Source organism: Hemicordylus capensis, chromosome 9, assembly GCF_027244095.1.
Source record: "Hemicordylus capensis ecotype Gifberg chromosome 9, rHemCap1.1.pri, whole genome shotgun sequence".
NCBI classification, from domain to species: domain Eukaryota; kingdom Metazoa; phylum Chordata; class Lepidosauria; order Squamata; family Cordylidae; genus Hemicordylus; species Hemicordylus capensis.
This window is the reverse complement of record NC_069665.1, coordinates 20573890-20598795: the sequence shown is the minus strand read 5'-3', so window position 1 is coordinate 20598795 and position 24906 is coordinate 20573890. Positions and strand designations below refer to the sequence as shown.

At 46.6% G+C, this 24906-nt stretch overlaps 2 protein-coding genes across 2 annotated transcripts in view; one reads left to right on the top strand and one right to left on the bottom strand.

Annotated features, from left to right (window-relative positions):
• The window catches only part of LOC128334499 (uncharacterized protein F13E9.13, mitochondrial-like), a 43797-nt gene extending 43606 nt beyond the window's left edge, over positions 1-191 (bottom strand). The window contains exon 1 of the mRNA XM_053271373.1: positions 65-191. Within this exon, the coding sequence (XP_053127348.1) occupies positions 65-70 (6 nt within the window). The 5' untranslated portion in view covers positions 71-191. The remainder of the gene's footprint in view (positions 1-64) is intronic.
• Positions 187-16411, top strand: CCNE1 (cyclin E1). The gene is made up of 12 exons (XM_053271371.1): positions 187-334; positions 1195-1245; positions 1760-1850; positions 2463-2531; positions 7290-7432; positions 7585-7720; positions 9647-9793; positions 10932-11027; positions 12995-13129; positions 14144-14255; positions 14343-14500; positions 15860-16411. Exons 2-12 carry the CDS (start codon positions 1232-1234, stop codon positions 16004-16006), a joined length of 1248 nt encoding a protein of 415 aa, XP_053127346.1. The 5' UTR covers positions 187-334; positions 1195-1231; the 3' UTR covers positions 16007-16411.
• The last annotated feature ends 8495 nt before the right edge of the window (positions 16412-24906 follow it).

Sequence of the window (24906 nt, the reverse complement as noted above, 5' to 3'; positions counted from 1 at the left end):
CCCCTCCCGGGCGCGCCCCCTCCCCCCGCGCGGCGGCCCGGGCCGGATCCCCGCCCGGCCTCACCTGCATGCCCCCCCCTCCGCCCTGGCAGGACCCGCCTGAGGCGGGGGCAGCCGCGGGGACGACCCGGGCGCTGCATAAATGCCGCCCTCGCGGGAGGAGGCGGCGTCCACCCCGCGTGCACAGCAGCAGCAGCAGCAGAGGCCGCGCGAGTTTGTTGCTGGCTGGTCGGGCTCGGCTAGGAGGCGCCCAGCCCAGGCGAGACGAGCCCGCCTCCCCGCAGCACGCCCGCCCGCCCGCCAACTCTGCAGACGCAGCAGCCGCCCGCCTTGGGTAACGTCGTGTGTGGGGGTCGCTGTCCTGGCCCCCCAGCCCCCGGTCCTAGCAGCAAAGAGGGTGCTTCCCCCGCACCTGCCCCCCCCGGGGGGAATGGAAAGGGGTCTCCCAGGGGCTCTTGTAGGGGCGTCCCAGTTGGGGGGTTGGGGGTGGGCTCCCCACCATAGACACCCCCAGATGGGGGGCTGTGTGTTTTGGTTTTTTTTGCAAAACAAAAGAGTGGGGGTGTAACGCTTTGCATTTATTTATTTTGAGGATCTTATTTCTCGTGGGTGGAGGGGGGGGCAAAATGGGGTCTCCTTTGGGGGTAGTGCTTTGGGTCCTTGGGGGGCAATTGGCCTTCTAGTGCATTGCACCTAAGAGTTGGTTTAAGGGTGGATTGGATGGGGTGGGGGTTGAGGTTTTTGCTCACTTTTGCATGAATGGAGATTCAAGGAGGCAGGTGACCTCTCCACCATACTTTCCCCCCCAGTGCCCCGTCTCTCGGTTTTGCACAAATAATATCTCAAAATCTGGGCTTGCGTGCTTTTCTTCTTCTCCTCTGGCTGTATCTATGCTCCTTCTTCCTCCTCTTCTTGCACAAGGCCTGTTTGGGCCTTCAGCCTTTTGCGGTAGGGGGGGTGGTATTGTCTTTCCTGTCTGACCTTCTAACAATTGTATTTCTCTTTTTTGTTAGAATGCCTATTAATTAATGCTGCTTTTATTTTCTTGCTATGCTCAAGCTTGCATTGATCCTGTGCTTGCATCTCCTCTTAGGGAGGATTACTTTTTCTTCACCTTTTAAAACCTGGCTGCCGCCACGTTTGGATTATTGGTTGAACTTTGATTAATTCACTGCCACAAATCTTGTCTTTCAGGGTCTGAGTCAGCTTGTCTTGACCCCTTCAGACCACCATGCCCGGCGAGAGGTGAGTTCTCTGCCCCTCTGCGCTCTTCCCCATTTAAGGCCTGTTGCAGGAAGAGAACTTGTAGGCCTGGAAATATCAAAGAAGTCTGATGAAGTTGTGTGTGCAAGATCTATGGGTGTGGATTTATGCTGTGGATGCATCTTGCCATATTGATTGTCGAGATTGTGGAAGTTTTCACTGACAAATGACTTCTTTAGGGTGAAACGGGGACTTCAGCAAAACTGTATTCATAGCTTTATAGTTCATAAAGCTATATAATATTATATAGCATAATATTGATGATACACCTTGCCATATCAGCAACCAGGTTTATGAATGCTTTCTCTCCCCTTGCAAATGACTTCTTAAGGGTGAAATTGAGATTTCATTGGGCACTGTGGCCTAGAATCCAGGATGGTACTTGGGAAAGTCGGGTGGTGGTTATTTTGAATTCATTAACGTGGGATTCAAGCATGTTAATTTATATGCTTGGCATGAGATGATATGCCCCTTCTTTCTTGCATTTTTTTGGCAGTGAGCACAAAGACAAGAAAATTCCTTCTGAGGATGAGAACTCTGCTGACTTTGCTATTCGAACCCGCAAGAGAAAAGCCGATGTTGCAACTGTAAGTGCAGAGTTATAGGAAAGGAAAATGGCTCTCGCCAGTCACTCATTGGTAGTATTCTAAACCCAGTCCTGTTGGTGTAATCTGTCTCCATTGAAAGAATGGCTTTGTGGTTCCTTTTTCTTGCCTTCTCCCCCTACACCCCCCCCCCCATGAAATTAACAACTCCAAACGGCGCAGCAGGGAAATGACTTGATTAGCAAGCCAGAGGGTTGCCGGTTCGAATCCCCGCTGGTATGTTTCCCAGACTATGGGAAACAGCTATATTGGGCAGCAGCAGTATAGGAAGATGTTCCTGTATTCTACCAAAAGACAGCCACAGGGCTCTGTGGGTGCCAGGAGTCAAAAACCAACTCGACGGCACACTTTACCTTTAAAGATAGAGTGGGTATACCAGTCAACTTCCGGGTTGGATATTGTCAGCCAGTCACTTATTATTTGACCCTCATGAAATATCCTGTGAAGCCAAGAATGCCACTGTGTAGGTGGCATCGTACCTTGGTTTTATTTCACTGTGTTATTTCCTACCAAGGACAGGAGTGAGGATCTGGAGTCTCTGTCTCTCCTATGTTAAACTGACTTTACTCCTAAATTCATTCTTTATCCATGTAGTTTTTGCTGGATCCAGATGAAGAAATTGTGAAGATAGAAATGACCAAGAAGAAACAGAATGAAAGCCAGGTAATCTGTTTGAACACAGGTTTTGTACCTAATCATACTGTTATAACCTTCTGGGATCCTAAAACATTAAAACTACTTGAGTCCTACACATATTAGGATGCTGTCCCATAGGGGCCAAGCAATGAGCTGTGATCTTGGTCTGGTTCAGGTTTGCCTCTGCTGGGAACTTTACATGTGGTCTTAGTCAAGACACTCTCTTTGCTAAATCAAAAGGTTCAAGGAAAGTCTTGTGAACTTCCACTCTTCCTAGAGAACCATGACTCCTAGGTGCTGGCTTTCACCATGCTAAAGTACTTTAAGAGAGACACCAGAAGTATTTGGGTACATGGGTTTCAGTTTTCTTATTCCCTTGCTGGAGGTTTCCCTATGGAGGAGAGCTGGTCTCATGGTAGCAAGCATGACTTGTCCTCTTAGCTAAGTAGGGTCTGCCCTGGTTGCATCTGAATGGGAGACTAGAAGTGTGAGCACTGGAAGAGATTGCCCTTAAGGGATGGAGCTGCTCTGGGAAGAGCAGAAGTTTCCAAGTTCCCTCCCTGGCAGCATCTCCAAGACAGGGCTGAGAGAGATTCCTGCCTTCAGCCTTGGAGAAGCCACTGCCAGTCTGTGAAGACAATACTGAGCTAGATAGACCAATGGTCTGACTCAGTATATGGCAGCTTCCTATGTTTTTAAGTGGAAGCTGGACAGCCTATTGTTGGGGGTGCTATTGCTCAAATGTCTTGTATTGAGCAGAGGAGTTAGACTAGTCCAGGGTAGGCAACTTTGGCTCTCCAGATATTGAACTACAATTCCCATCATCCCCAGGCATGATAAATTTTGCCTGTCCCTGGACTACATGGTACGAAGACCTCTCCAGTTCTGATATAAGGCACAAATAGGAGGGGCTGATTGAAATGCCATATTTCAACTAGCCAGTGTGGTGTAGTGGTTAGAGTGCTGGACTAGGCCTGGGGAGACCTGAGTTCAAATCCCCATCCAGCCATGAGACTTGCTGGGTGACTCTGGGCCAGTCACTTCTCCCTCAGCCTAACCTACCTCACAGGGTTTTTGTGAAAGAGAAACTCAAGTATGTAGTACACCGCTCTGGGCTCCTTGGAGGAAGAGTGGGATAGAAATGTAATAATAATATTTTGTTGAAATATGAATGCAGTATATTTGCATATAGAGGTCAGGAACATTGGAAGACTAAGTCTGGCTGGAGTTTAAAGAGCATCGCTGTTTAGCTTGTTTACTGTGGCAGTACTGGGGTGGGGGGGCAGGGGGTTAAACTGCGGAAATAGCGGTCCAGGGACTGGATTGATCCAAAATCTGGTGCACCTTATGAATTATGGCCACTGGAGGTGAATGAGAGAGCTTGAAGCTTATTCCCAAAAAGCCACGTTGCTCTCCTTGCCGCAAATGATATGTAAAGACTAATAGGGTGGGATGAGGCCTTGGCTAAGAGATGGCTCCCCCCTTCCGTTTCCCCTGTAGCATCTCACACAGTGGCCTGGCATGCCAGATGCAGCACGGGTGGATTTCATGCAGCATGGCTTATTCATGTGAAGTGGGTCTCGAGGTCTGCTTTGGTCTTGAGGTCTCTGCTAAGAATTTGCTTGGGGTACTTGTCTGTGGAGGGAGTGGAACGGCCCCCTCTTGGAAATGTTGGCAGTCACTCTACTATATTGAAACAACTTCTCTGACTGGAGAAGAATGTCCCTGCAGTTAGGAACATAGGAAGCCGCCATATACTGTCAGACCCTTGGTCCACCTAGCTCAGTATTGTCTTCACAGACTGGCAGCGGCTTCTCCCAGGTTGCAGGCGGGGGTCTCTCTCAGCCTGATCTTGGAGATGCTGCCAGGGAGGGAACTTGGGACCGTTCTTCCCTCTAGCAGGGATTCCCAGATGTTGTTCACTACAACACCCAACATCCCCAGTTGCAGTGGCCTTTGGCTGGGGATTCTGGGAGTTGTAGTCAGCAACATCTGGGAATCCCTGTTAGAGGGAACACTACTTGGAACCTCATGCAAGCCTGCAGGTGCTCTTCCCAGAGCGGCCCCATCCCCTAATAGTGGTGTGCACGGAACCACACCTATCGCCATTCTTCGTCAAATGGCTTCAGAAGCCTCACTGCGTATGTGCACCTCACGTGCATCATGTCTGCGTGTCGCGCGTGCCCAACGCACACATGCACATGGCGCAGGATGTAATGTGCACACGCAGTGAGGCTTTTGAAGCCATTTGACGAGGAACGGGGTTGGGGCGGCAGGAAGGTACCCTGCCGCCCCTAATGCTTACATAACGGGGAACGCTGGAGGGGGGAAAGCATCAGGAGGAATAAGTACACCCTCCCCCTCCCTTGAAGATCCACCCTCCCCAGTGCCGGACCAACCTGGAGGCCCTTAGAATGGGCTCCAGACCGGTCCATGCACATCCCTATCCCCTAAAGGTTATATTTTACAGTGCTTGCACATGTGGTCTCCCATTCAAATGCAAACCAGGGAAGACCCTGCGTAGCAAAGGAGACAGTTCATGCTTGCTATCACAGGACCAGCTCTCCTCCCCAAGTGTGTGATATCAGAGTAAATCTTCAAGGTAGAATGAACAGGCAGACCCGAAGAATCCAAAGCCAAGGGGCACAACTGTCGGGTGCGGAAGGAGCAAACAATCGCTTGCTAAATATACCTTTGAAGTACCATTCTGCCTCGTCTGACATCTTGTCCTCCTGGTATTGCTAGGAAATATACTCTGACTATATACTCCAGAAAGATGGCCTGGAAAAGTTTTGGTTTCAGGTTTAGTCACAATTCACCCACCACCCCTCTCAATGGTAATTTTCAGTGGTGTAGTTGTCATAGGCATCCGTGTTTTTGAGCAGTTTCATATGTAAATCCTTGCTACAGGCTTTTCTACTCTAGTTGAGCAAATGGCACACAGCAGTTCTCGCTATGATAAAGCTGTGAGCGATGGTCGTTAAAGGTGCCGGATGTTTTTCTGTTGGAAGCCACTGTTCAGAAAAAGCCTATGTGGCTGCAGAATGGGAAAAAGAAAAGCGAAATTACTTTGACGCTTGGAATTAAATTTTTTGTTGCGCTGAAGCATGTTGCTGCTTTACTCTTCATTGTATGCTATCGCTAAACGTATTCAGCCAAGTTCTCAAAGCAGATAGTAAATCAGGTGGCTCCCTACCCCAAAAGGGCTCACAACCTAAAAAGAAATATAAAGTAGACCTACCAGCGGCAGATGCTGGGCTGGGGTTAGATAGGACCAGTTGCTCTCCCCTTGCTTAAATATGAGAGTCGCCACTTTAAAATGTATGTGCCTTCAGTTTCCTGCTTAAGTTCTCAGATGCTTGGAATGGTGGCTTTTGGTTCTTTGCTTGCAAATAAGAACACAAGAAAAGCCCTGCTGGATCAGGCCCGAGATCCATCTAGTCCAGCATCCTGCTTCACAAAGTGGCCCACCAGATGCCTCTGGGAAGCCCACAGGCAAGAGGCATGTGCATGCCCTCTCTCCTGCTGTTGCTCCCCTGCAACTGGTATTGAGAGGCATCATGCCTCTGAGGCTGGAGGTGACCTATAGCCCTCAGACTAGTAGTCATCGATAGACCTGTCCTCCATGAATTTATCTAAAACCCTCTTAAACCTTGATTTTATAGACCTCTATCGTGTCTCCCCTCACTCTTCTTTTTTCTAAACTAAAAAGCCCCAGATGCTTTTTAGCCTTAGCAGCATTCCCTCTAAGAGGGAGTCCCAGACGTTGTTGACTACAACTCCCATAATCCCCAAGTAAATGCTATTGCAGCTGGGGATGCTGGAAGTTGTAGTCTACAGCATCTGGGAATCCCTCTTAGAGGGAACACTGCTCATAAGGGAGGTCCTCCAGGCCCCTGATCATCTTGCTTGCCCTCTTCTGCACCTTTCCCAGTTCTATAGTGTCCTCCTTAAGATAAGGTGGCTAGAACTGCACACAGTGCTCCAAATGTGGCCACACCCTAGTTTTGTATAAGTAAATGCCAAGTTACTTTGGTTTCTGTTTGTGTTAGCTTCTACATGAGTGTAGTTTTCCAGAGTGTACCATTCCAGAATGTGTGTGTGTGTGTGTGTGTGTGTGTGTGTGTGTGTGTAATGGGGGGCAGGGATACACAGGGCTGCCAGCTTGCAGTTGGCATCCATGGTTTTATATGTAGATTAGCATAACTGTAAGCCTGGGACAAAATACATACATTTCAAGCCTGCGTTAAGGAGTAATGACTTCTTTTAAAAAGAAAAGAAGAAGCAGGAAGTGCGTTTTTTTTTTTTAACCTCCTTTGCCACCGAAATTCTGTGAAAACAGAATAACTGTGCGGGGCTTCCATCTGTCTCCTCCCCACCTGAAGTCCTAATCCCTCTGTTTCTTGCTTTTTGTGATCAAGAATACCACCATAAGGTGGAAAACAAGCAGATGGGATTCTTAAACTGGGATCCTGTCTTCCTTCATGCAGAACCTCTTGCTCTGGAAGAGCAAACAGAGTGTAGGAAGTGCTATTTTTTTTAATGAAAGAGCTGCTTACTGTTTAGGTGTCTGTTTTGTCTCTTTCCTTGAAGCAGCTTTGACTTCTTGGAAATAAATATACAAAAAGGTAAACAGGCATCCTTAAACACAATGGCTAAAAACAGTTGCCTTGTCTGGGGAAATTATCCTTTTAAAAAAAAATGCTGCATAGATTAATCAACTGTTAAATAATTTTTTTAATAGCTGCAAACATTAATATTCTTCCTCCTATTTTCCTTCAATAGCCGCCTTCAAATTACGAAGCACAAATGCGTCCCCATATGCTGATCCCCACACCAGACAAGGAAGATGAGCTGGGAGGTCCAGATTTCTCTTTCGTACACCAAAGCCTTCCGTCAGCTAGAGCTTCACCATTGCCGATGCTGGGGTAATTTCTCTCTCTCCCCCCCATTTCACAATCTGCTTCGTTAACCTAGGACCGTGTGTGCACACAAAGCAGGTTTGCTACTTAGTGATGGCCCTTCCTGTAAATTTAATTTTAACTGTGCCTCTTTTTGTTGTTACCCCTTCCCCTTATAGCTGGGCAAATAAGGACGACTTATGGAAAAACATGTTAAACAAAGAACAAACCTATGTGAGGGATAAGCTGTATATGCAAAGGCACCCAGTCTTGCAACCTAAAATGCGGGTAATTCTCCTAGACTGGCTAATGGAGGTGAGCTTTTGTTTGTTTGGTTTTTGCTGACATATTCCGCTCCCCTGTAGACTAGTCATCCAATTGTCTGACTTGAGAGCATTCGTTGCCAGATATCCTTTTGTATCTGTGGTGAAAGGTACCTTTACTTTGTTCTTGCATTGGATTCAGAGGGAGGAACATAGGAAGCTGCCGTCTGTTGAGTCAGACCATTGGTTCATCTAACTCAGTATTGTCTGCTTTGATTGGCAGTGGCTCCTCCGCTGGACTTCAGGCACGAATTTTTCTCAGCCCTTCCTGGAGGTGCTGGGGATTAAACAGGCTAAGCAGATGTCCTTCCACTGGGCTATAGATGCATTTACTTCTGTATAAAACACCCACAATTCCTCAAGGGTGGGTGGGGAAATGTAGCATCCCAGAACAGGAAGCTGCCTTATTCTGAGTCAGACGTTGGGGTTCGTCTAGCTCAATATTGTCTACACAAGGGCTGTGCAACTTAGGTTCTCCAACTGTTTTTGGACTACAGTTCCCATCTTCCTCATCTACCGTGATCAATTGTCTGGAATGATGGGAGTTGTAGGAGGACTGGAGTTGTGGAGCCCTGGTATACACTGACTGCCAATGGCTCTCCAGAGTTTCAGGCAAGAGCCATTTCCAGCCCTACCAGGAGATGCAAGGGATTATTAAACCCAAGACCTCCTGCATACGAAGCAAATGCCTCTCGCTCTGAGCTATAGCCCTAGGCTTCCTTTATATGAAACTTCTCCTAGGCTAACAGTAATTACTACAGAATTGCTTTCTAGACTGGACACCCTAGGCTTCCTGGCTTGCATCTTTCTGAACCAGTGGCCTTGTGCTGCATTAAAGAATCATATGTAATCTGCTTGTTACTGGTCTTGTGGTAGCAAGCATGACATGTCCCCTTAGCTAAGCAGGGTCTTCCCTGGTTGCATATGAATGGGAGACTAGAAGTGTGAGCACCGGAAGATATTCCCCTTAAGGGATGGAGCCGCTCTGGGAAGAGCAGAAGGTTCCAAGTTCCCTCCCTGGCAGCATCTCCAAGATAGGTCTGAGAGAGATTCCTGCCTGCAACCTTGGAGAAGCTGCTGCCAGTCTGTGTAGACAATACTGAGTTAGATGGACCAAGGGTCTGACTCAATATGCGGTAGCTTCCTATGTTCCTACGTATTGTTTTCCAGCAAGAATAGGAATTTAACAAATTACGGATCTCTTAACTGGGAAAAACAAAATAAGTGCAAGACCTTTCAGTCCCTGTTAGAACTTAAGAACAGCCCTGCTGGATCAGGCCCAAGGCCTATCTAGTCCAAACATCCTGCTTCCCACGGTGGCCCATCTGATGCCTCTGGGAAGCCCACAGGCAAGAGGGGAAGGCTTGCCGTCTCTCCTGCTGTTGCTCCCCTGCAACTGGTATTTAGAGGCATCCTACCTCTGAGGCTGTTCTACCCTTTATTATAAATGGCTAGCTTTTATTCTGACAGACATTACATCTCCATATGACAAAAGCCTACTAGAGAGCCTATCTGAATCCATAAGGATGCACATTCCTGCAATTTAGTCTACTTCTTACAATGCAGATTGTCTGGGTATAAAACTTGTAGTGTCCAGAAAGTTGCTAGAGATTTTAATTTCTGTTACAAGGGTAAAAATCTGAAGGCAGCAAAACCTAGCTGTATTATAGGTTAGATGAAGACCAATATGAACATCCATTAGGTGATTCTCAAACTTGGGTCCTCAGGTGTTATTGGACTTCAACTCCCATAATCCCCAACCAAAGGCCATTGAGGCTGGGGATTATGGGAGTTGAAGTCCAATAACACCTGAGGACCCAAGTTTGAGAATCCCTGCATTAGAGGGTGTTTCTGTGAAACTGGTAATCCTAAGAGAGGGAAGAGTACTAGATACTCATTGTTGTTCTGTTGGTTGCAGGTTTGTGAGGTCTACAAGCTTCACAGAGAAACGTTTTATTTAGCACAAGATTTCTTCGATCGGTTCATGGCGACACAGCATAACATTGTGAAGACACTGCTTCAACTTATAGGGATCTCATCGTTATTCATAGCTGCAAAGCTTGAGGTAAAATGATCTAGTCTTGAAATTAAAAAGAATCTGAAAGTTACTTACCAGATGTGTTATGTGTGAGTCGAATTTAAAGAAACGTAGTGACATATGGTAGAGGGCCAGTGTGGTGTAATGGTTAGAGCGTTGGAATAGTACTGGGGAGGCCAGAGTTCAAATCCCCGCTCAGCCATGAAACTCACTGGGTGTCTCAGGGCCACTCATTTATCTCTTGGCCTAATCCTTTTCACAGGGTGGTTGTGAGGGTAAACACAAGCTTGCAGATGTACATATAAGGAAAAGTAAAATTGTGTTTCAAACCTTAAAGATGCAAAAAAAATCCTGATTTGTAGTTCTATATTTTAGCTTAATATTTTAATTGTGTAATTGTTGTTGATTGATTAAGTGCCGTCAAGTTGGTGTCTGCTCTTAGCGACCACAGAGATGCATTCTCTCCAGGGAATTGTTATAGTCTTGTTTTAACTTTTGTGTGAACGGCCTTGAGATTGTTTTTAATGAAAAGCAGTATAGAAATTTAACAATGCATAATAAATAAAGATGGGTGTTCAGTCCTGGGTAAAATCCTGACATAGGAAGCTGCCTTATACAGAGTCAGACCTTTGGTCCATCTAGCTCAGTATTGTCTACACAGACTGGCAGGGACTTCTCCAAGGCTTCAGGCAGGAGTTTTTCCGCAGCCCTACCTGGAGTTGCCGCCAGAGATTGAACTTGGAGTCTTCTACATGCGAAGGAGATCCTCTACCACTGAGCTGCAGCCCCACCATACTATGTTGCGATGGTTGCTGTAGAAACAAATACCGATTAGAGATTGGGCAGAGAAAGAGCAAGGTTGTGCTTTGGCACTGATTTTTAGTGATGGGCTCTTTTGCCTGCCCTCCTAGCAACTTTGACACAAGAGGCCATGATCCTTGACAACTGATCATGTGTTAGCCATCATGGTTGTTGCGCTTGTATCGGCAGTTACCACCTGCCTGAGTAGATTGGAGCGCAGGAAATCTCTTCTTCTGTCAGAGCATTTGTTACCCAGAATGCCGATGGCGATGGCTGTCATAGTATTGAAGCCATCTGGCTTCACCATTTCCGTGCTTCTAAACACCCCTGTTGACAACGTATTGATGTCGTCTTCATATTTCAGGAAATCTATCCTCCAAAGTTGCGTCAGTTTGCATATGTTACAGATGGAGCTTGCAGAGAAGAAGAAATTCTTAGTATGGAACTCATCATCATGAAGGTGAGTGTGGCTCCTTGGTGTGCCTTTTTTAAGACCCCAAAGGAAGTAGCTATATGGAAGGCGTTATTCTGGGTTGGTTGGTTTTTTACTCCAGCGTCCTTGGAGGTGGTAGTCGAAGCCTTTCTAAGACCCTCAGACTACTTGGTGAAAACCACCACTCCCTATAACCAGGTGGGAGGGAGGGAGAGGAGCGGTGAGGGATAGTTGAGTGGATACAGTCTCCTGTCTGTTGAGAGATAGCTTGAACCCCACACACCGTGCTAAGGCATTTTGAGACAACAAATACGACAAATATTTATATACACCTGCCAACTGGGCAAAGAGGAACGTTTTACCGTGGTGATTCTCTTTACTTAGCAGGGGGAGAGTAACTGGCCCTATCCACTCCCAGCACAGTACTTCCAGTGACTGTTGCTGGTGTCTATCTTATGTTTCGTTTTAGAATGTGAGCCCTTTGGGGACAGGGAGCCATCTTATTTATTTATTATTTCTCTGTGTCAGCCGCCCTGAGCTATTTTTGGAAGGGCGGTATAGAAATCGAAATAATAATATACAACAAATATTTATATACTGCTTTTCAACAAAAGTTCCCAAAGCGGTTTATGTAGAAATAAATAAACAAGATTGCTCCCTGCCCCTAAAGGGCTCACAATCTGAAAAAGAAACAGAAGATAGACATCAGCAATAGCCACTGTAGGGATATTGTGCTGGCCCCTGCAAGATAAAGAGAATCTCCGCTTTAGAAAGGTGCCTCTTTGCCTAGTTAGCAAGGGTGAGACATACAACAGTCAACTTGAAAAGTGTGGCGTGAAAGATGAAGCAAGGTTCTTCTGTATGCTACTTCTATGCACTGCAGTATATTCTTATTGGTGCATTGAACTTCTCCAATCCAGAACCTAGATTCTAGGGCAGGCCTGCCCAACTGCAACCCTTCACCTGTGGCTGGACTGCCGCTTCCATCGTCTGCAGCCTCAGTGGCCGATAATCGGGGATGATGGGAGTTGTAGTCCTGCAACTGCTGGAGAGCTGAAGTTGTGCTGCCTTCTTCTCAGGGCTTGTTCATAGCGGGGTATTCTGCATGTGTCCAGCAGCAGGATTACATACGCCATCAGACATACCATGGATATATGAATGCTAGATGAAATACTGGCTGACCTGACTGAATTACTTGATGGATGTCCTATTTGAAATTAAGAGGTCCTTTTGTAACTCCTGAATGGTCTCTTGAATAATTTCATCTGGATGTTAGCTGTTACCTTGTGCTCTGAGGGCAAAGCATAAAGTTTGCCAGCATATGCACACCGTAATGGATGGGAGGATTGCTGGACTTGTGGTAGCAAGCTTAACTTGTCCCCTTTGCTCAGCAGGGTCTGCCCTGGTTGCATATGAATAGGAGACTACATGTGCAAGCACTAAGAGATCCCCATCTCTTAGGGTATGGGGCTGCTTTCCCTCCTTGGCAGCATCTCCAAGATAGGGCTGAGAGAGACTCCTGCCTGCAACCTCAGAGAAGCCACTGCCAGTCTGTGTAGACAATACTGAGCTAGATGGACCAGTGGTCTGACTCGGTATATGCCAACTTCCTATGTAATGAATCTCCATGTCTCATTTGCACACTCCATAGGAAGCTGCCATATACCGAGTCAGACCATTGGTCCCTCTAGCTCAGTACTGTCTATACAGACTGGTAGCGGCTTCTCCAAGGTTGCAGGCAGGAGTCTCTGTAAAAGCATGCATTGAGGCCCCTGCAGCTTCTATATCAGAGCGGAAGGGGGAGAGATCTCTGTAGGTTTGCTGTAATGGGCCCCATCATGGCATTATTGAAGGGCCATCTCTCAAGGTCACAGCTGAATGTGTGGGTGGTTCTCTGTAAATATGGCTGTAGTGTGGCTGAGAATCGTAAGCGAGCATGTTGCCCGGTTGAGGAGCTGGAGCGTCACACTTTGTCCCTTGGTGTGTCTTTTTAGGCACTCAACTGGAACCTGAGTCCCCTCACAGTGGTGTCCTGGCTCAACATATACATGCAGGTCGCATACCTCAATGAGATCTACGAGGCACTGCTACCCCAGTATCCCCAACAAATCTTTGTGCAAATAGCAGAGGTAAGCATGGGTTCCTTTACAGTATTCGCTCAATGTTTTTTGTCTTGTGTGCAGAATGGGTTTAGTTCTGGGTGGCCGCATCAAGGCCGTGTGTATTCAGTGCATTCATAGTGGGGGCCTTTTTGAGTCAACCTGAGCAGGAGCTAAAATTAACTGAGCCTTTTTGGTTGTGGCCCCTCAGCTTTTGAATTCCCTCCCTCAGTGCTTTTAAACAACTAAAAACATATTTTAAAAGAGGCTTTTAAATCTTTCACCTGTTGCTTATATCTGGTAGGTTTTTTAGGTTTTTTTAAATCATTCTTTGTTTTTAGCTTTTAAAATAACTTTTAATCTGAAACTCTAAAAACTAGAATTCTGATTGTGGTTTTAGCTTGGATTTTTAATTTGTTTAAGTTAATTTGGTTAATTTTATTAGTCTGAATTGACATTTTAATTATTTAATAAATGTGGTGAGCCACCCCGAGCAGTAGTGTACTGGAGGGGTGGGGTACATAAGAAGCTGCCATATATTGAGTCAGTCCATTGGTCTATCTAGCTCAGTATTGTCTTCACAGACTGGCAGCGGCTTCTCCAAGGTTTCAGGCAGGAATCTTTCTCAGCCCTATCTTGGAGATGCTGCCAGGGAGGGAACTTGGAACCTTCTGCTCTTCCCAGAATGGCTCCATCCCCTGAGGGGAATATCTTGCAGTGCTCACACTTCTTGTCTCCCATTCATATGCAGCCAGGGCAGACCCTGCTTAGCTGAGGGGACAAGTCATGCTTGCTGCCACAAGACCAGCTCTCATCTCATTATATATTTTATATTTTTTATATTTGTGTGTGTGTGTGTGTGTGTGTGTATATATATATATATATATATATGATTAAATTAGATTAAAATATATAATTATTTAAAAATATCATGTGCGCGTGCACATGCCTTAGAGAGAACACAATTCCTCTCCCTTACAATGCTGTGTCCCCCTTTTGTTGGTAAGAATTGTCCGGCTAGTTTTCTGTCTCTTCTCTCTGTAGCTTTTGGATCTTTGCGTGATGGATGTCGGCTGTTTAGAGTATACGTACGGTGTTCTAGCTGCTTCTGCTGTCTATCACTTCTCCTCTTGTGAGTTGATGCAGAGAGTTTCAGGTAAGCAGTGGCTTTAAAAAAAAATCTAAATCTGGGAAGAGGGTTAAGTCAAAGGCGTTGGTTACAAGAGGGTTCTGAATTTTCCAGGTTATGAGTTGCGTGACATAGAGGACTGTGTGCGGTGGATGGTTCCCTTTGCGATGGCTATTGGCGAGGAGGGGACCTCGACTCTCAGGCCCTTCCCGGGCATCCCTTCAGAAGATTTGCACAATATACAAACGCACATAAGCACCTTTGACTTGCTGGTAAGTTTCACGCTGACCACTTGGAGGCCTAGAGGTTGAGAAGGAGTTGTTTGTTTGTTTTATTTATTAAAACATTTTTATACCGCCCCAAACTTACGTCTCTTACGTTTCCTTGTTGTGCACAAGGAAACGCCTGTTAAGGGATGGCAGCCAGTGTCCGTTTTAAGCATGCTCATGATGCAACAAATGGTGGTGGTCCTTAAGAAAATGTGGGGGCTACAGCAACAGAGGAATACCTAGAGGGAGGAGAGCTGGTCTTGTGGTAGCAAGCATGACTTGTCCCCTTAGCAAAGCAGGGTCTGCCCTGGTTGCATCTGAATGGGAGACTTGATGTGTGAGCACTGCAAGATATTCCCCTCAGGGGAGGAAGCCGCTCTGGGAAGAACAGAAGGTTTCAAGTTCCCTCCCTGGTTTCTCCAAGATAGGGCTGAGAGAGATTCCTGCCTGCAACCTTGGAAAAGCTGCTGCCAGTCTGTGAAGATAATACTGAGCTAGCTAGACCAATGGTCTGACTCAGTATATGGCAGCTTCCTATGGATAACAAGGGCCTCCTGTATTAAATTTATATCCCTCTCTTCCTCCAAGGAGCCCAGAGTGGTGTGCATGGTTATGTTTATCCTCACAACAACCCTGTGAGGTAGATCGGGCTGAGAGAGAAGTGGCTAACCCAGAGTCACCCAGTGAATGGTTAAATGGGGATTTGAACTCAATTCTCCCTGGTCCTAGTCCAGCACACTAACCCCTACACCGTGTGGCTGGGGGGCGATTTCAGTGACCTCCCCTTTCCTCTCAGGGAGGAGAGCTGGCCTTGTGGTAGCAAGTGTAAATTGTCCCTTTTGCTAAGCAGGGTCTGCCCTAGTTTGCATTTGAATGGGGGACTACATGTGTGAGCCCAGTAAGTTCCCCTTAGTGGATGGGGCCACTCTGGGAAGAGCATCTGCATGCCTGCATGCAGAAGGTCCCAAGTTCCCTCCCTGGCAGCATCTCCAAAATAAGGCTGAGAGAGACCCCTGCCTGCAACATTGGAGAAGCCGCTGCCAGTCTGTGTAGACAATCCTGAGCTAGCTAAACCAATGGTCAGACTCAGTATACGGCAGCTTCCTATTTTCTTAGATTTTCAGGTGGCACAGAGCCCTTCCTGGGGAAAGGTAGCCTGCAGAATTGCCCCCACTGCTTATCCAAAGCACCCGTTTTTGATCAGGATGCTAGCCAGTACATGAGCTTACTGATGCAATCCTTCGGTATTTTGTATTTGGGTACCTCTAGCAGGGTTGCTTCCAAAACCTAAAGCAATGCAAACCCTCTGTACGTTTGTGTGAACCCTGATGTTTAATATCCTTCTGTTGCCTTCTCTTTTAGGACAAAGCTGAATTGAAAAAGGCCATGTTGGCTGAGAAAAACAGGAGTTCTCCTTTGCCCTTGGGAGTCCTCACCCCACCACAGAGCAGCAAGAAATTGCCGCTTCCATCCAAGCAGCCTCTGACTGTGTCAGCCGCCCGCACTTAAGAGGGCTTGGCTGAAGGTGCCTCTTGGCTGATTCTGTGTTCTTCTTCATTGTGAAATGCTGCCAGTGACTTGAAAGTCTTAAGACTTGTGAATGACAAAATTTTAAGCTTTTTATATATATATATATACTGTGGAAGAAACTTGCATTATGAAAACTATTTTTATTGAACACTTGGGTTTCTAAAGGAATGGATTGAGTACACCAGCCGCCCCAAATAACAGGCATTTTGGCCTGGATTGCTGCTAAGGAGGGTGATACTTGATGTGACCACGGGGGAGAGCGGGGAGCTAGTTGGGTCTAGCTGCGGAAGGCGAGCCTCTCTTCAGGTCTAGTTTACAGCTTGAAACTTAAACACTTTGCTCTTATATGTACTTGATTTTTAAATAAAGATGATGCCAACTGGGTTTCATGTGTTTTTGTGATGACTCTGGAAGGATTGGTAGCTACTCTTAAGAAAACAGATTCTGTTGTTGCAAATTTCACAATTTCAAAGTATCTGAAGTATAGACTTACAACAGCTTTGTGTTTCTTGTAAGCATGAATTACCCCCTTTGCTAAGGAGGGTTTGCCTTGGTTTGCATTTAGGTGGGTGACTGTGAGTGCTGTCTGCTGTAAGGTATTTCCCTTAGGCCTTAGCTCAACAGTAAAACATAAGAACAGACCTGCTGGATCGGGCCCAAGGCCCATCTAGTCCAGCATCCTGTATCACACAGTGGCCCACCAGATGCCTCTGGAGAGCCCACAGGCAAGAGGTGAGGGCAGGCCCTCTCTCCTGCCTTTTTGTTCCCTTCAACTGGTATTGAGAGGCATCGTGCCTCTGAGGCTGCACATGGCCCACAGCCACCAAACTAGTAGCCACTGATACTATGAATCAACCATGAATCTATCCCTTTTAAAGCCATCCAAGCTGGTGGCCATCATCACATCCCATGGCAAGGAATTCCATAGGTTAATTATGCGCTGTGTGAAAAAGTAGTTCCTCTTCTCAGTCCTAAATTTCCCACCCTTCAGTTTCATGAGGTGACTCCTGGTGCTAGTGTTGTGAGAGAGGGAGAGAAATTTCTGTCTACCCTCTCCAGTCCACTCCATGCATAATGTATACACCTCGATCATGTCTCTCCTTAGTCGCCTCCTTTCCAAGGTAAAGAGCCCCAGATGCTGTAGCCTAGCCTCATAAGGAAGGTGCTCCAGGCCCCTGATCATCTTGGTTGCCCTCTTCTGCACCTTTCCCAGTTCTACAATATCCTTCTTAAGATATGGTGACCAAAGCTGTACGCAGTCCTCCGGATGTGGCCACACCATAGATTTGTATAAGGGCATTCTGATATTAGCATTTTTATTTTCAATCCCCTTCCTAATGATCCCTAGCATGGAATTGGCCTTTTTTACAGCTGCTGCACACTGAGACGACAGCTTCAATGAGCTGTCCATGACCCAAAGATCTCTCCTGGTCAGTCACCGACAGCTCGGATCCCATCAGCGTATATGAGAAGTTGGTGGGTTTTGCCCCAATGTGTATCACTTTACCCTTGCTTACATTGAACCGCATTTGCCATTTTGTTGCCCACTCCCCCAGTTTGGAGAGATCTTTTTGGAGTTCTTCACAATCCGTTGTGGATTTTAGCATCTTCAGGTAGGGCTGGGAGTGACTCCCACCTGCAACCTTTTTTTATTATTTAATTTATATACCGCCCGAGTCCAAGGCTCTAAGTGGTCCACAAAAACCTTGGAGAAGCTGTTGCCAGACTGTGTAGGCAATACTGAGCTAGATGGACCAATGGTCTGACTCGGTATAAAGCAGCTTCCTATGTTGAACTGGCAGTGGAATTGAATATGCTGGGTGAGAGAGAACCCACGATCGCTTCTCCACTTTCATTGCTAGGAGGAGATTAAAGCTCTGGGTGTTGTGGCCTTCTTCATCATGGTGTCCCTAGTCTAGAATGACTCTGTAATCATTTATATTGGTTTTGGAATGCTCTCTGCATTATCCTTGCTGTTTGCTGCTGATCCATGAAAGCAGAGTCAATGAAACCAAAGTGAGTTTAACAAACGCTCAAGGAAAACAGTTTTATACTTAAGATGCCTTGCCTTCAGCCTGCACCGTTTTGGAGAAGGCCACGTCTCCTCTGCAGGAGTATGATGCAGAAAACAAGATTGTCCTCATTCAGGCAGTTTGAACAGCCATGCTGTTTTGTACCACACATATATCAGGCTTATGAAAGGTGGCTGTAAATTGGACAGTAATGGAATGAGTGTAAATGTCAGCTATGCAGGTCGGTGGCTGACAACTTGATTGCTTTCTTACGGCTAGTAGCTGCTGTAAATGCAGGCGGCTGGCTGGTCTTGTGAATGAGGAGCACACAGAACACTCAAACCCTTGAAGTTCTGCTACAAAGGATGCTGCCATAAAAGGCAATCGCTTCCTTACACTCCATGCTTTCTCCAGTGACTGTAACACATGGGTTCTCAACCTTGAATCCCCAGATTCTGCTAGACTACAGCTCCCATCATCCCAATCATGGCCACTGTGGCTGAGTATGATGGGAGCTGTAGTCCAACAGCATCTGGGGACCCAGGTTTGATCACCCTGGCTGTAGCAAATAGAATCGCCTGTTGGCTTTTCAAAATACGACTACTACTTACATACCGTCTTGTTTTCAACAGAAGTACTCAAGTGGTTTACATAGAAAAGTGGTTAGGGTGTTGGATTAGGACTGGGAAGACCCGAGTTCGAATCCCCATTCAAGCATAAAACTCACTGGGTGACTCTGGGCCAGTCACTTCTCTCTCAGCCTAACCTACCTCACAGGGTTGTGAGGATAAAAATAAGCATGTACTGAGCTATGCGGAGGGAAAGCGGGATATAAATGTTTTTAATAATAATAATAATAAAAAGATGGCTCCCTGTTCCCGAAGGGTTCACAATCTGGAAAAGAAACCTAAGATAGACACCAGCGACAGCCATTGGAGGAATGCTGTGTTGGGGATGGATAGGGCCAGCTACTCTCCCCCACTCAATAAATATAATCACTTTTAAAAGTGCCTCTTTGCTCAGATAGCAGCTCCCCCTTTGGATTGCCTTTTAGGTCATTATCTTTTGGGGGGTAATCCATTTAAACTGGGATCTCCTGGTCAAAGTTCAAGACAGATCATCCTGGAAAGAATCTATTTATGCGGTCGCTAAGAGTCATGGGTGTGTTTGTGCCAGGAGGGCTTTCCCTCCACCCTCACTCTGAAGATGGGTTCAAGTACTGGGCTCACTGCTGTGCCTGCCTCCCTACCCAGCTCCCAGCCAATCATTTCTCCTGCCTGGCTTATAGAATTCTAACGATGGCCAATCAGAAGCACACATTGTTCCATATTAGGGTCGGAGGTTTCTCCTGCCCTGGTAGAATTTTCACGATGGCCAATCAGGAGCATGCATGACTCCCAAATTAGAGTACAAAGCTTCTCCTCTCCTAATGTTGATCATGAGAACAGCCCTACTGGGCATCTGCAAACAAAGCTTTGTTTTAGCTTTAAAATCAAACATGCACCTTCAAAGATGCACCTTAATGTACATCTTGTCCTAGCTCTTTCTCTACTCTGGGTAGGCATCTGTGCAGTGTCATAATGTCCCTGGATCTCTCTGGTGCATGTATCAACTAAGATCAACCAAAATTAGATTGTGGAGTTATTAGAATTTAAGATGCTTTAGTATACTTCGATGGGGTTTTTTTAATTATTATTATTTTTAGTATTCTCTGTATAATAGATTCTTATTATTGGTGGTTTTATTTTATGCTGGCTTATAATGGTAACAATAAATGAACTAATTAATATTTGATTTATAGCCTGCCTTTCTAGCAAGCACTCAAGGTGGCTTATAATGATAAAATTAATAAGCGACCATACAAGCACTATTACAGATAAATACATCTTAAAACAAGTGGTGTAACACTACGATAGTGGAGCAAAAATATTTTTAAAAATCAAACAGCAGCTATGATCTTGATCCTGATTCATAAGACAAATCTGGAGCTTAGTACAGAGAGAAAAAGACATGTGCATGCACATAAAACATGGTGTGGCTCTGGTGCTACATTTTGAGGGTATCTGTGTGATGATGATGATAATAATAATAATAATAATTATTATTATTATTATTATTTAATTAATTAATAATGTGTAAATGGGTCTGTTTCTCTCATCTGGTGCTAATATACCTCAAGCATGCCCTCACCACGGCTCCTTTCCAGACAGATTTCAGCTAATTCAACTGGGCTGGTTACTGCTGATTGGTTAACCCTAACCCTGTTTCTGACCTCATGAAATCCTAGGTAAATCACTCTTAACATAAGATTAAAATTAGCGCCACGTAAATTTGCATAAATCAGCTCCTGCATATAGCATTCAAAGTTTTTACATAACTTAAAAAGAAAAATTCTGGGAGAAGCTAAAGAAAGCATTACTATTTATTACCAAAGAGAGAGATCATTAATAAAGAAATAAGCTTGCTTTAACATATTTCTGTACTGCCCAAAACTTCCGTCTCTGGGCGGTTTACAATTAAAATCATTTAAACATTAAAATCATTAACACTAAAATCAGTTAAATCCCAACATTAAAAGTATTAAAACTATAAATCTAATTAAAAGCCTGGGTGAATAAATATGTCTTCAGTGCCTTTTAAAAAGTTGACAGAGATGGGGAGGCTCTTATTTCTACCAGGAGAGTAGTCCAAAGTTTAGGGGCAGCAATGGAGAAGGTCCGTTCCCGAGTAGCTGCCCAATGAGTTGGTGGCAACTGCAGACGAACCTCTCCAGATGATCTTAGCAGGCGGTGGGGCTCATGGCGAAGGAGACGTTATCTTCACTACCCAGGGCCTAAGCTGTTTAGGGCTTTATAGGTAATAACCAGCACCTTGCATTTTGCCCAGAAACGTGGTGGCAACCAGTGTAGTTCTTTCAACACAGGAGTAATATGGTCTCTCCGAGATGACCCAGCGACCCACCTGGCTGCCGCATTCTGAACCAACTGCAGTTTCCAGACTATGTACAAAGGCAGCCCCACATAGAGCGCATTGCAGTAATCCAGCCTGGAGGTTCCCACTGCATATATACCACCATTTGGTCATTCGAAACGGACGCGTCTGGCGTATCAGCCGAAGCTGATAGAAAGCACCTCTGGCCACCACCTCAACCTGGGACACCAGGGAGAGGCTCGGATCCAGAAGCAAACCCAGACTGGGAGGAATTATTACTAAGTACTAGCCGAAAGATAGGGGAAGTCGGACATGTGCCTCTCCTTGCTTGTGATGCTTTGTGATAGGATCAGCCATGGCCTAGGCATGTGTATTGACTTTAGCTCTGGGGTTCTCAAAGTGTGGGCCATGACTCACCAGGGAGTCACAAGAAACTTAAAAGGGGGTTGGGAGTCAGGTGTCAGGAGGCAGAGGCCGAACATAGGTAGCTGCTGTGTACTGAGTCTGACCATTGGGCCGTCTAGTTTAGGATTGCCTATGCCTACACTGACTGGCAGAGGCTCTCCAAGGTTTCAGGCAGGCGTCTTTCCCAGCCCTAGCTTGCCCTTTCCCCTGCCCTATACTGAGTCTATCTAGCTTAGTCTTAGTCTGAGTCTATCTAGCTTAGTCATTGGTCTATCTAGCTTAGGATTGCCTACACAGACTGGCAGCAGCTTCTCCAAGACTGCAGGCAGGAGTCTCTCTCAGCCTTAGCTTGGGCTGAGATGCCAGGGAGCATCCTGTGGATACTCATGATCCTGATTACCGAGGAGGGTGGAAGGGAGAATGCTGGCCTGGGCTGAGCGAGATAAAAAGGGGTGCCTCGAGGTATTGCAGTGCCTGAAATTGGGTGCCAAACGCTGCCCCCTGCTGGAGGACAGACCCCTTTCAAACCTGGAGGACAGACCCTGGAGGACAGACCCTTTCAAACCCAACTCCTGCAAGCTTTGGAAGAGCACGAGGAATGGGGACAGTGGCCAGCAGCCTCCTCTTCTCTCCTCCTGCTTCTTGCAAGCTTTGCAAGGGAGCGTGAGGAGAGGCGCTCCTGCAAAGTCTGCAAGTGTCCAGTCGGTCCCAAAGAACTGCTGCAATGGCGATAGCAGAGGGGGGGGTGGCACTCCAATAATCTGCCGCCCGAGGCCACTGCCTCACCCTGCCTCCTGAAAGGGCCGCCCCAGGGTGCTTCTGCCCTTGCCTTGTGCCTTTCCCTCCTCCTGATCTGAAAGCTGCCATAAACTTTAGCTGCTTGCCATACATTCGGGAGGATTTTGCTAAAATATTTCTTGTTTTCTCAAGTTTACATCTCCCCAGCTTTCACGGTTGCTATGAGGCAGGCTGCCTGAGAGATGAAAATAAATCTGTGTCATCTTAGCCCACCCCCCACCCCTCCATGTGTGAAGTTCATTTCCGCTTCTTTCTCCCACACATACACACATATGCACGGTTATGCCGGCGGAGTCACATGCTCACCCTTGTCTTCTCGTGCGCTCTCTCTGACGGAATGCATATGCACAGCACTCTCTGTTCTTGAAAGACCATATGCTCGGGTCTGTCAGCTTAAAATACCCCAGCAAAGTGATGCTTTAATTCAACCAAGGAACTTCCCCTCTACCACCACCTGTCTTTCAAGGTTAATTAATCTCTCTTAAGATACCTGTCAGTGGAGAAATGGGTCCGTTTGGGCATCGTGCAACTGGAAGAAGCTGTGGGAAATGAGCGGAGATGAAAGGCTCTCGTCCAATCTCTGCCACTTCGCTTGGATGGGACCTGCAGCCTTTTGTCAATGAATGGGCTAGACAAAGTAATTGAAATGTTTTAATCAACCCAGAATGGTGCCTGCAATGTGTCCGTCACACATTCTGGTGGTTTAAAATTATTTTGAACAAGTGTGGACCCATAACAAAATGTTGGAATATATCACCGATGCGGTGGTGGTGGGGGACTGGTGAATGCTGTGAGTTGATTGTGTGACTGTGTGTGTGTGTGTGTGCGCATACATACAACAAACAGCAGATTAACAGATTTAGTGCACAACTTCCCACTCGGTTCCTCAGGAGAGTTCAGACACATACAGTTGATTTTTGATGTTATTGGGGGGGGGCGGTTACCCCCCCCCCAACATCGAGAGCTTAAATGTGTCAAGCCTCTTCCCCCTCAGAAACACAAAGGTGTGAAGTGGCTGATGAGAAAACTTAAGAGTTGTAGGCCCCTTTCTCCATTCGAAAGAAGCCAAAGCGGTTGTGACTGTCTTGAGGAAGTACTGATCAGGCAGACAAACTTCCCACTCTTTTTGTCCAAACCCTCCTTCCTCCAACCCTACATGCCACTGATTTTGCCCTATCTTGGAGATGCTGCCAGGGAGGGAATTGGGAGCCTAGATGATCTTCCCAGAGCGGCTCCATCCCCTGAGGGGAATCTCTTCCAGTGCTCACACTTCTAGTCTCCCTTTCATATGCAAATCAGAGCAAACCCTGCTTAGCTAAGGGGACAAGTCATGCTTGCTACCACCAGACCAGCTCTCCTTTGGAGATCTGCCCCTGCATCTTGCAAGCATCCAGACGGGAGACAATTCCCTGTTTGAATCCGCAGGGCCTCCCTAACTTCCCAAGCAACCAGGCGCACCAGTTCCCTGCGCACACGTCCCGCGTACTGTCTAGCGAGCCGAGACTCGCCTCGGCCAGCGGAACATTAACATTTCCGTTAATAGGCCTCGCCGCGCCGGAGTCTGAAACCCAGCGTCGGTTACTTATTAATGAAGCTGCAAAGTGCCGACACTTTAGACTCCACTTAGCTGAGGGGAGCCTTGGAGCACCAATTTGACTTCTATTAGATGACTAATGGCGACTGAGACGCAAACGTCCTCACAGCAGACATGCGGTGCCCTCCTCTTTCGTATTCCGTGTTTCAATATTTAATTAATTAAACGCGGCCAAATATTTAATTAAATGCCATCAGAGCCACCCGGACACTTCTGTGATGCATAATGTGGAAGGAAGGAAGGGAAGGAAGGAAGGAAGGGGAAGGGAAATTGGGGGGGGTTCCCTTTTCCTCCCTCTATATCCCACCCCCCCGCTTCCTTATGTTAACACCAAGTCCATTTTTGCCAGGTGACCCGAAATGGTGCACTGAATTCTGGGGAAAGATGAACCTCCCACTGTGCATGCACACACACGCACACACATTCTGTGCATGATGTAATCAGAACCAATTAGGCATCTGTGCACACTTGCGCATGTTGTGTATTGTCCGCAGTGGTCCGAGGCTAGAAGGCAGTGGGCCAGGAAATGTAAGACTGAAGAGGCATGGATTCATGGCAGGCAGAGACCCCCAGGGCAGGCAGGCAGGCAAGATAGGTTCACACATCCTGGTCAATCCGCTCTGGTGAACTAGCATTTAATCAAGACAGAGAAGCAGAATGGATTCCTGCTTATCTCACCTGGTTAAATGCTGGGTAACCAGAGTGGCTTGATTCCAACTGCCCTGCAATTGAAGGTTTGCACAATCCACGGAGCTCACGAATCCTGATTAGCATTTTAACCAAGATCCTCTTGTGGTAGCAAGCTTGACTTGTGACCCTTGCTAAGCTGGGTCTGCCCTGGTTGCATATGCAAGGGAGACTAGAAGTGTGAGCACTGGAAGAGATTCCCCTTAGGGGATGGAGCCGCTCTGGGAAGAGCAGAAGGTCCCAAGTTCCCTCCCTGGCAGCATCTCCAAGATAGGGCTGAGAGAGCGAGACTCCTGCCTGTAACCTTGGAAGAAGCCGCTGCCAATCTGTGTAGACAATACTGTGCTAGATGGACCTATGGTCTGACTCAGTATATGGCAGCTTCCTATGTTCCTAACCCCTCCTATGTAGCTTCTAGTTGTGACTCGGGTAAAGAAGCAGTGACAAACACA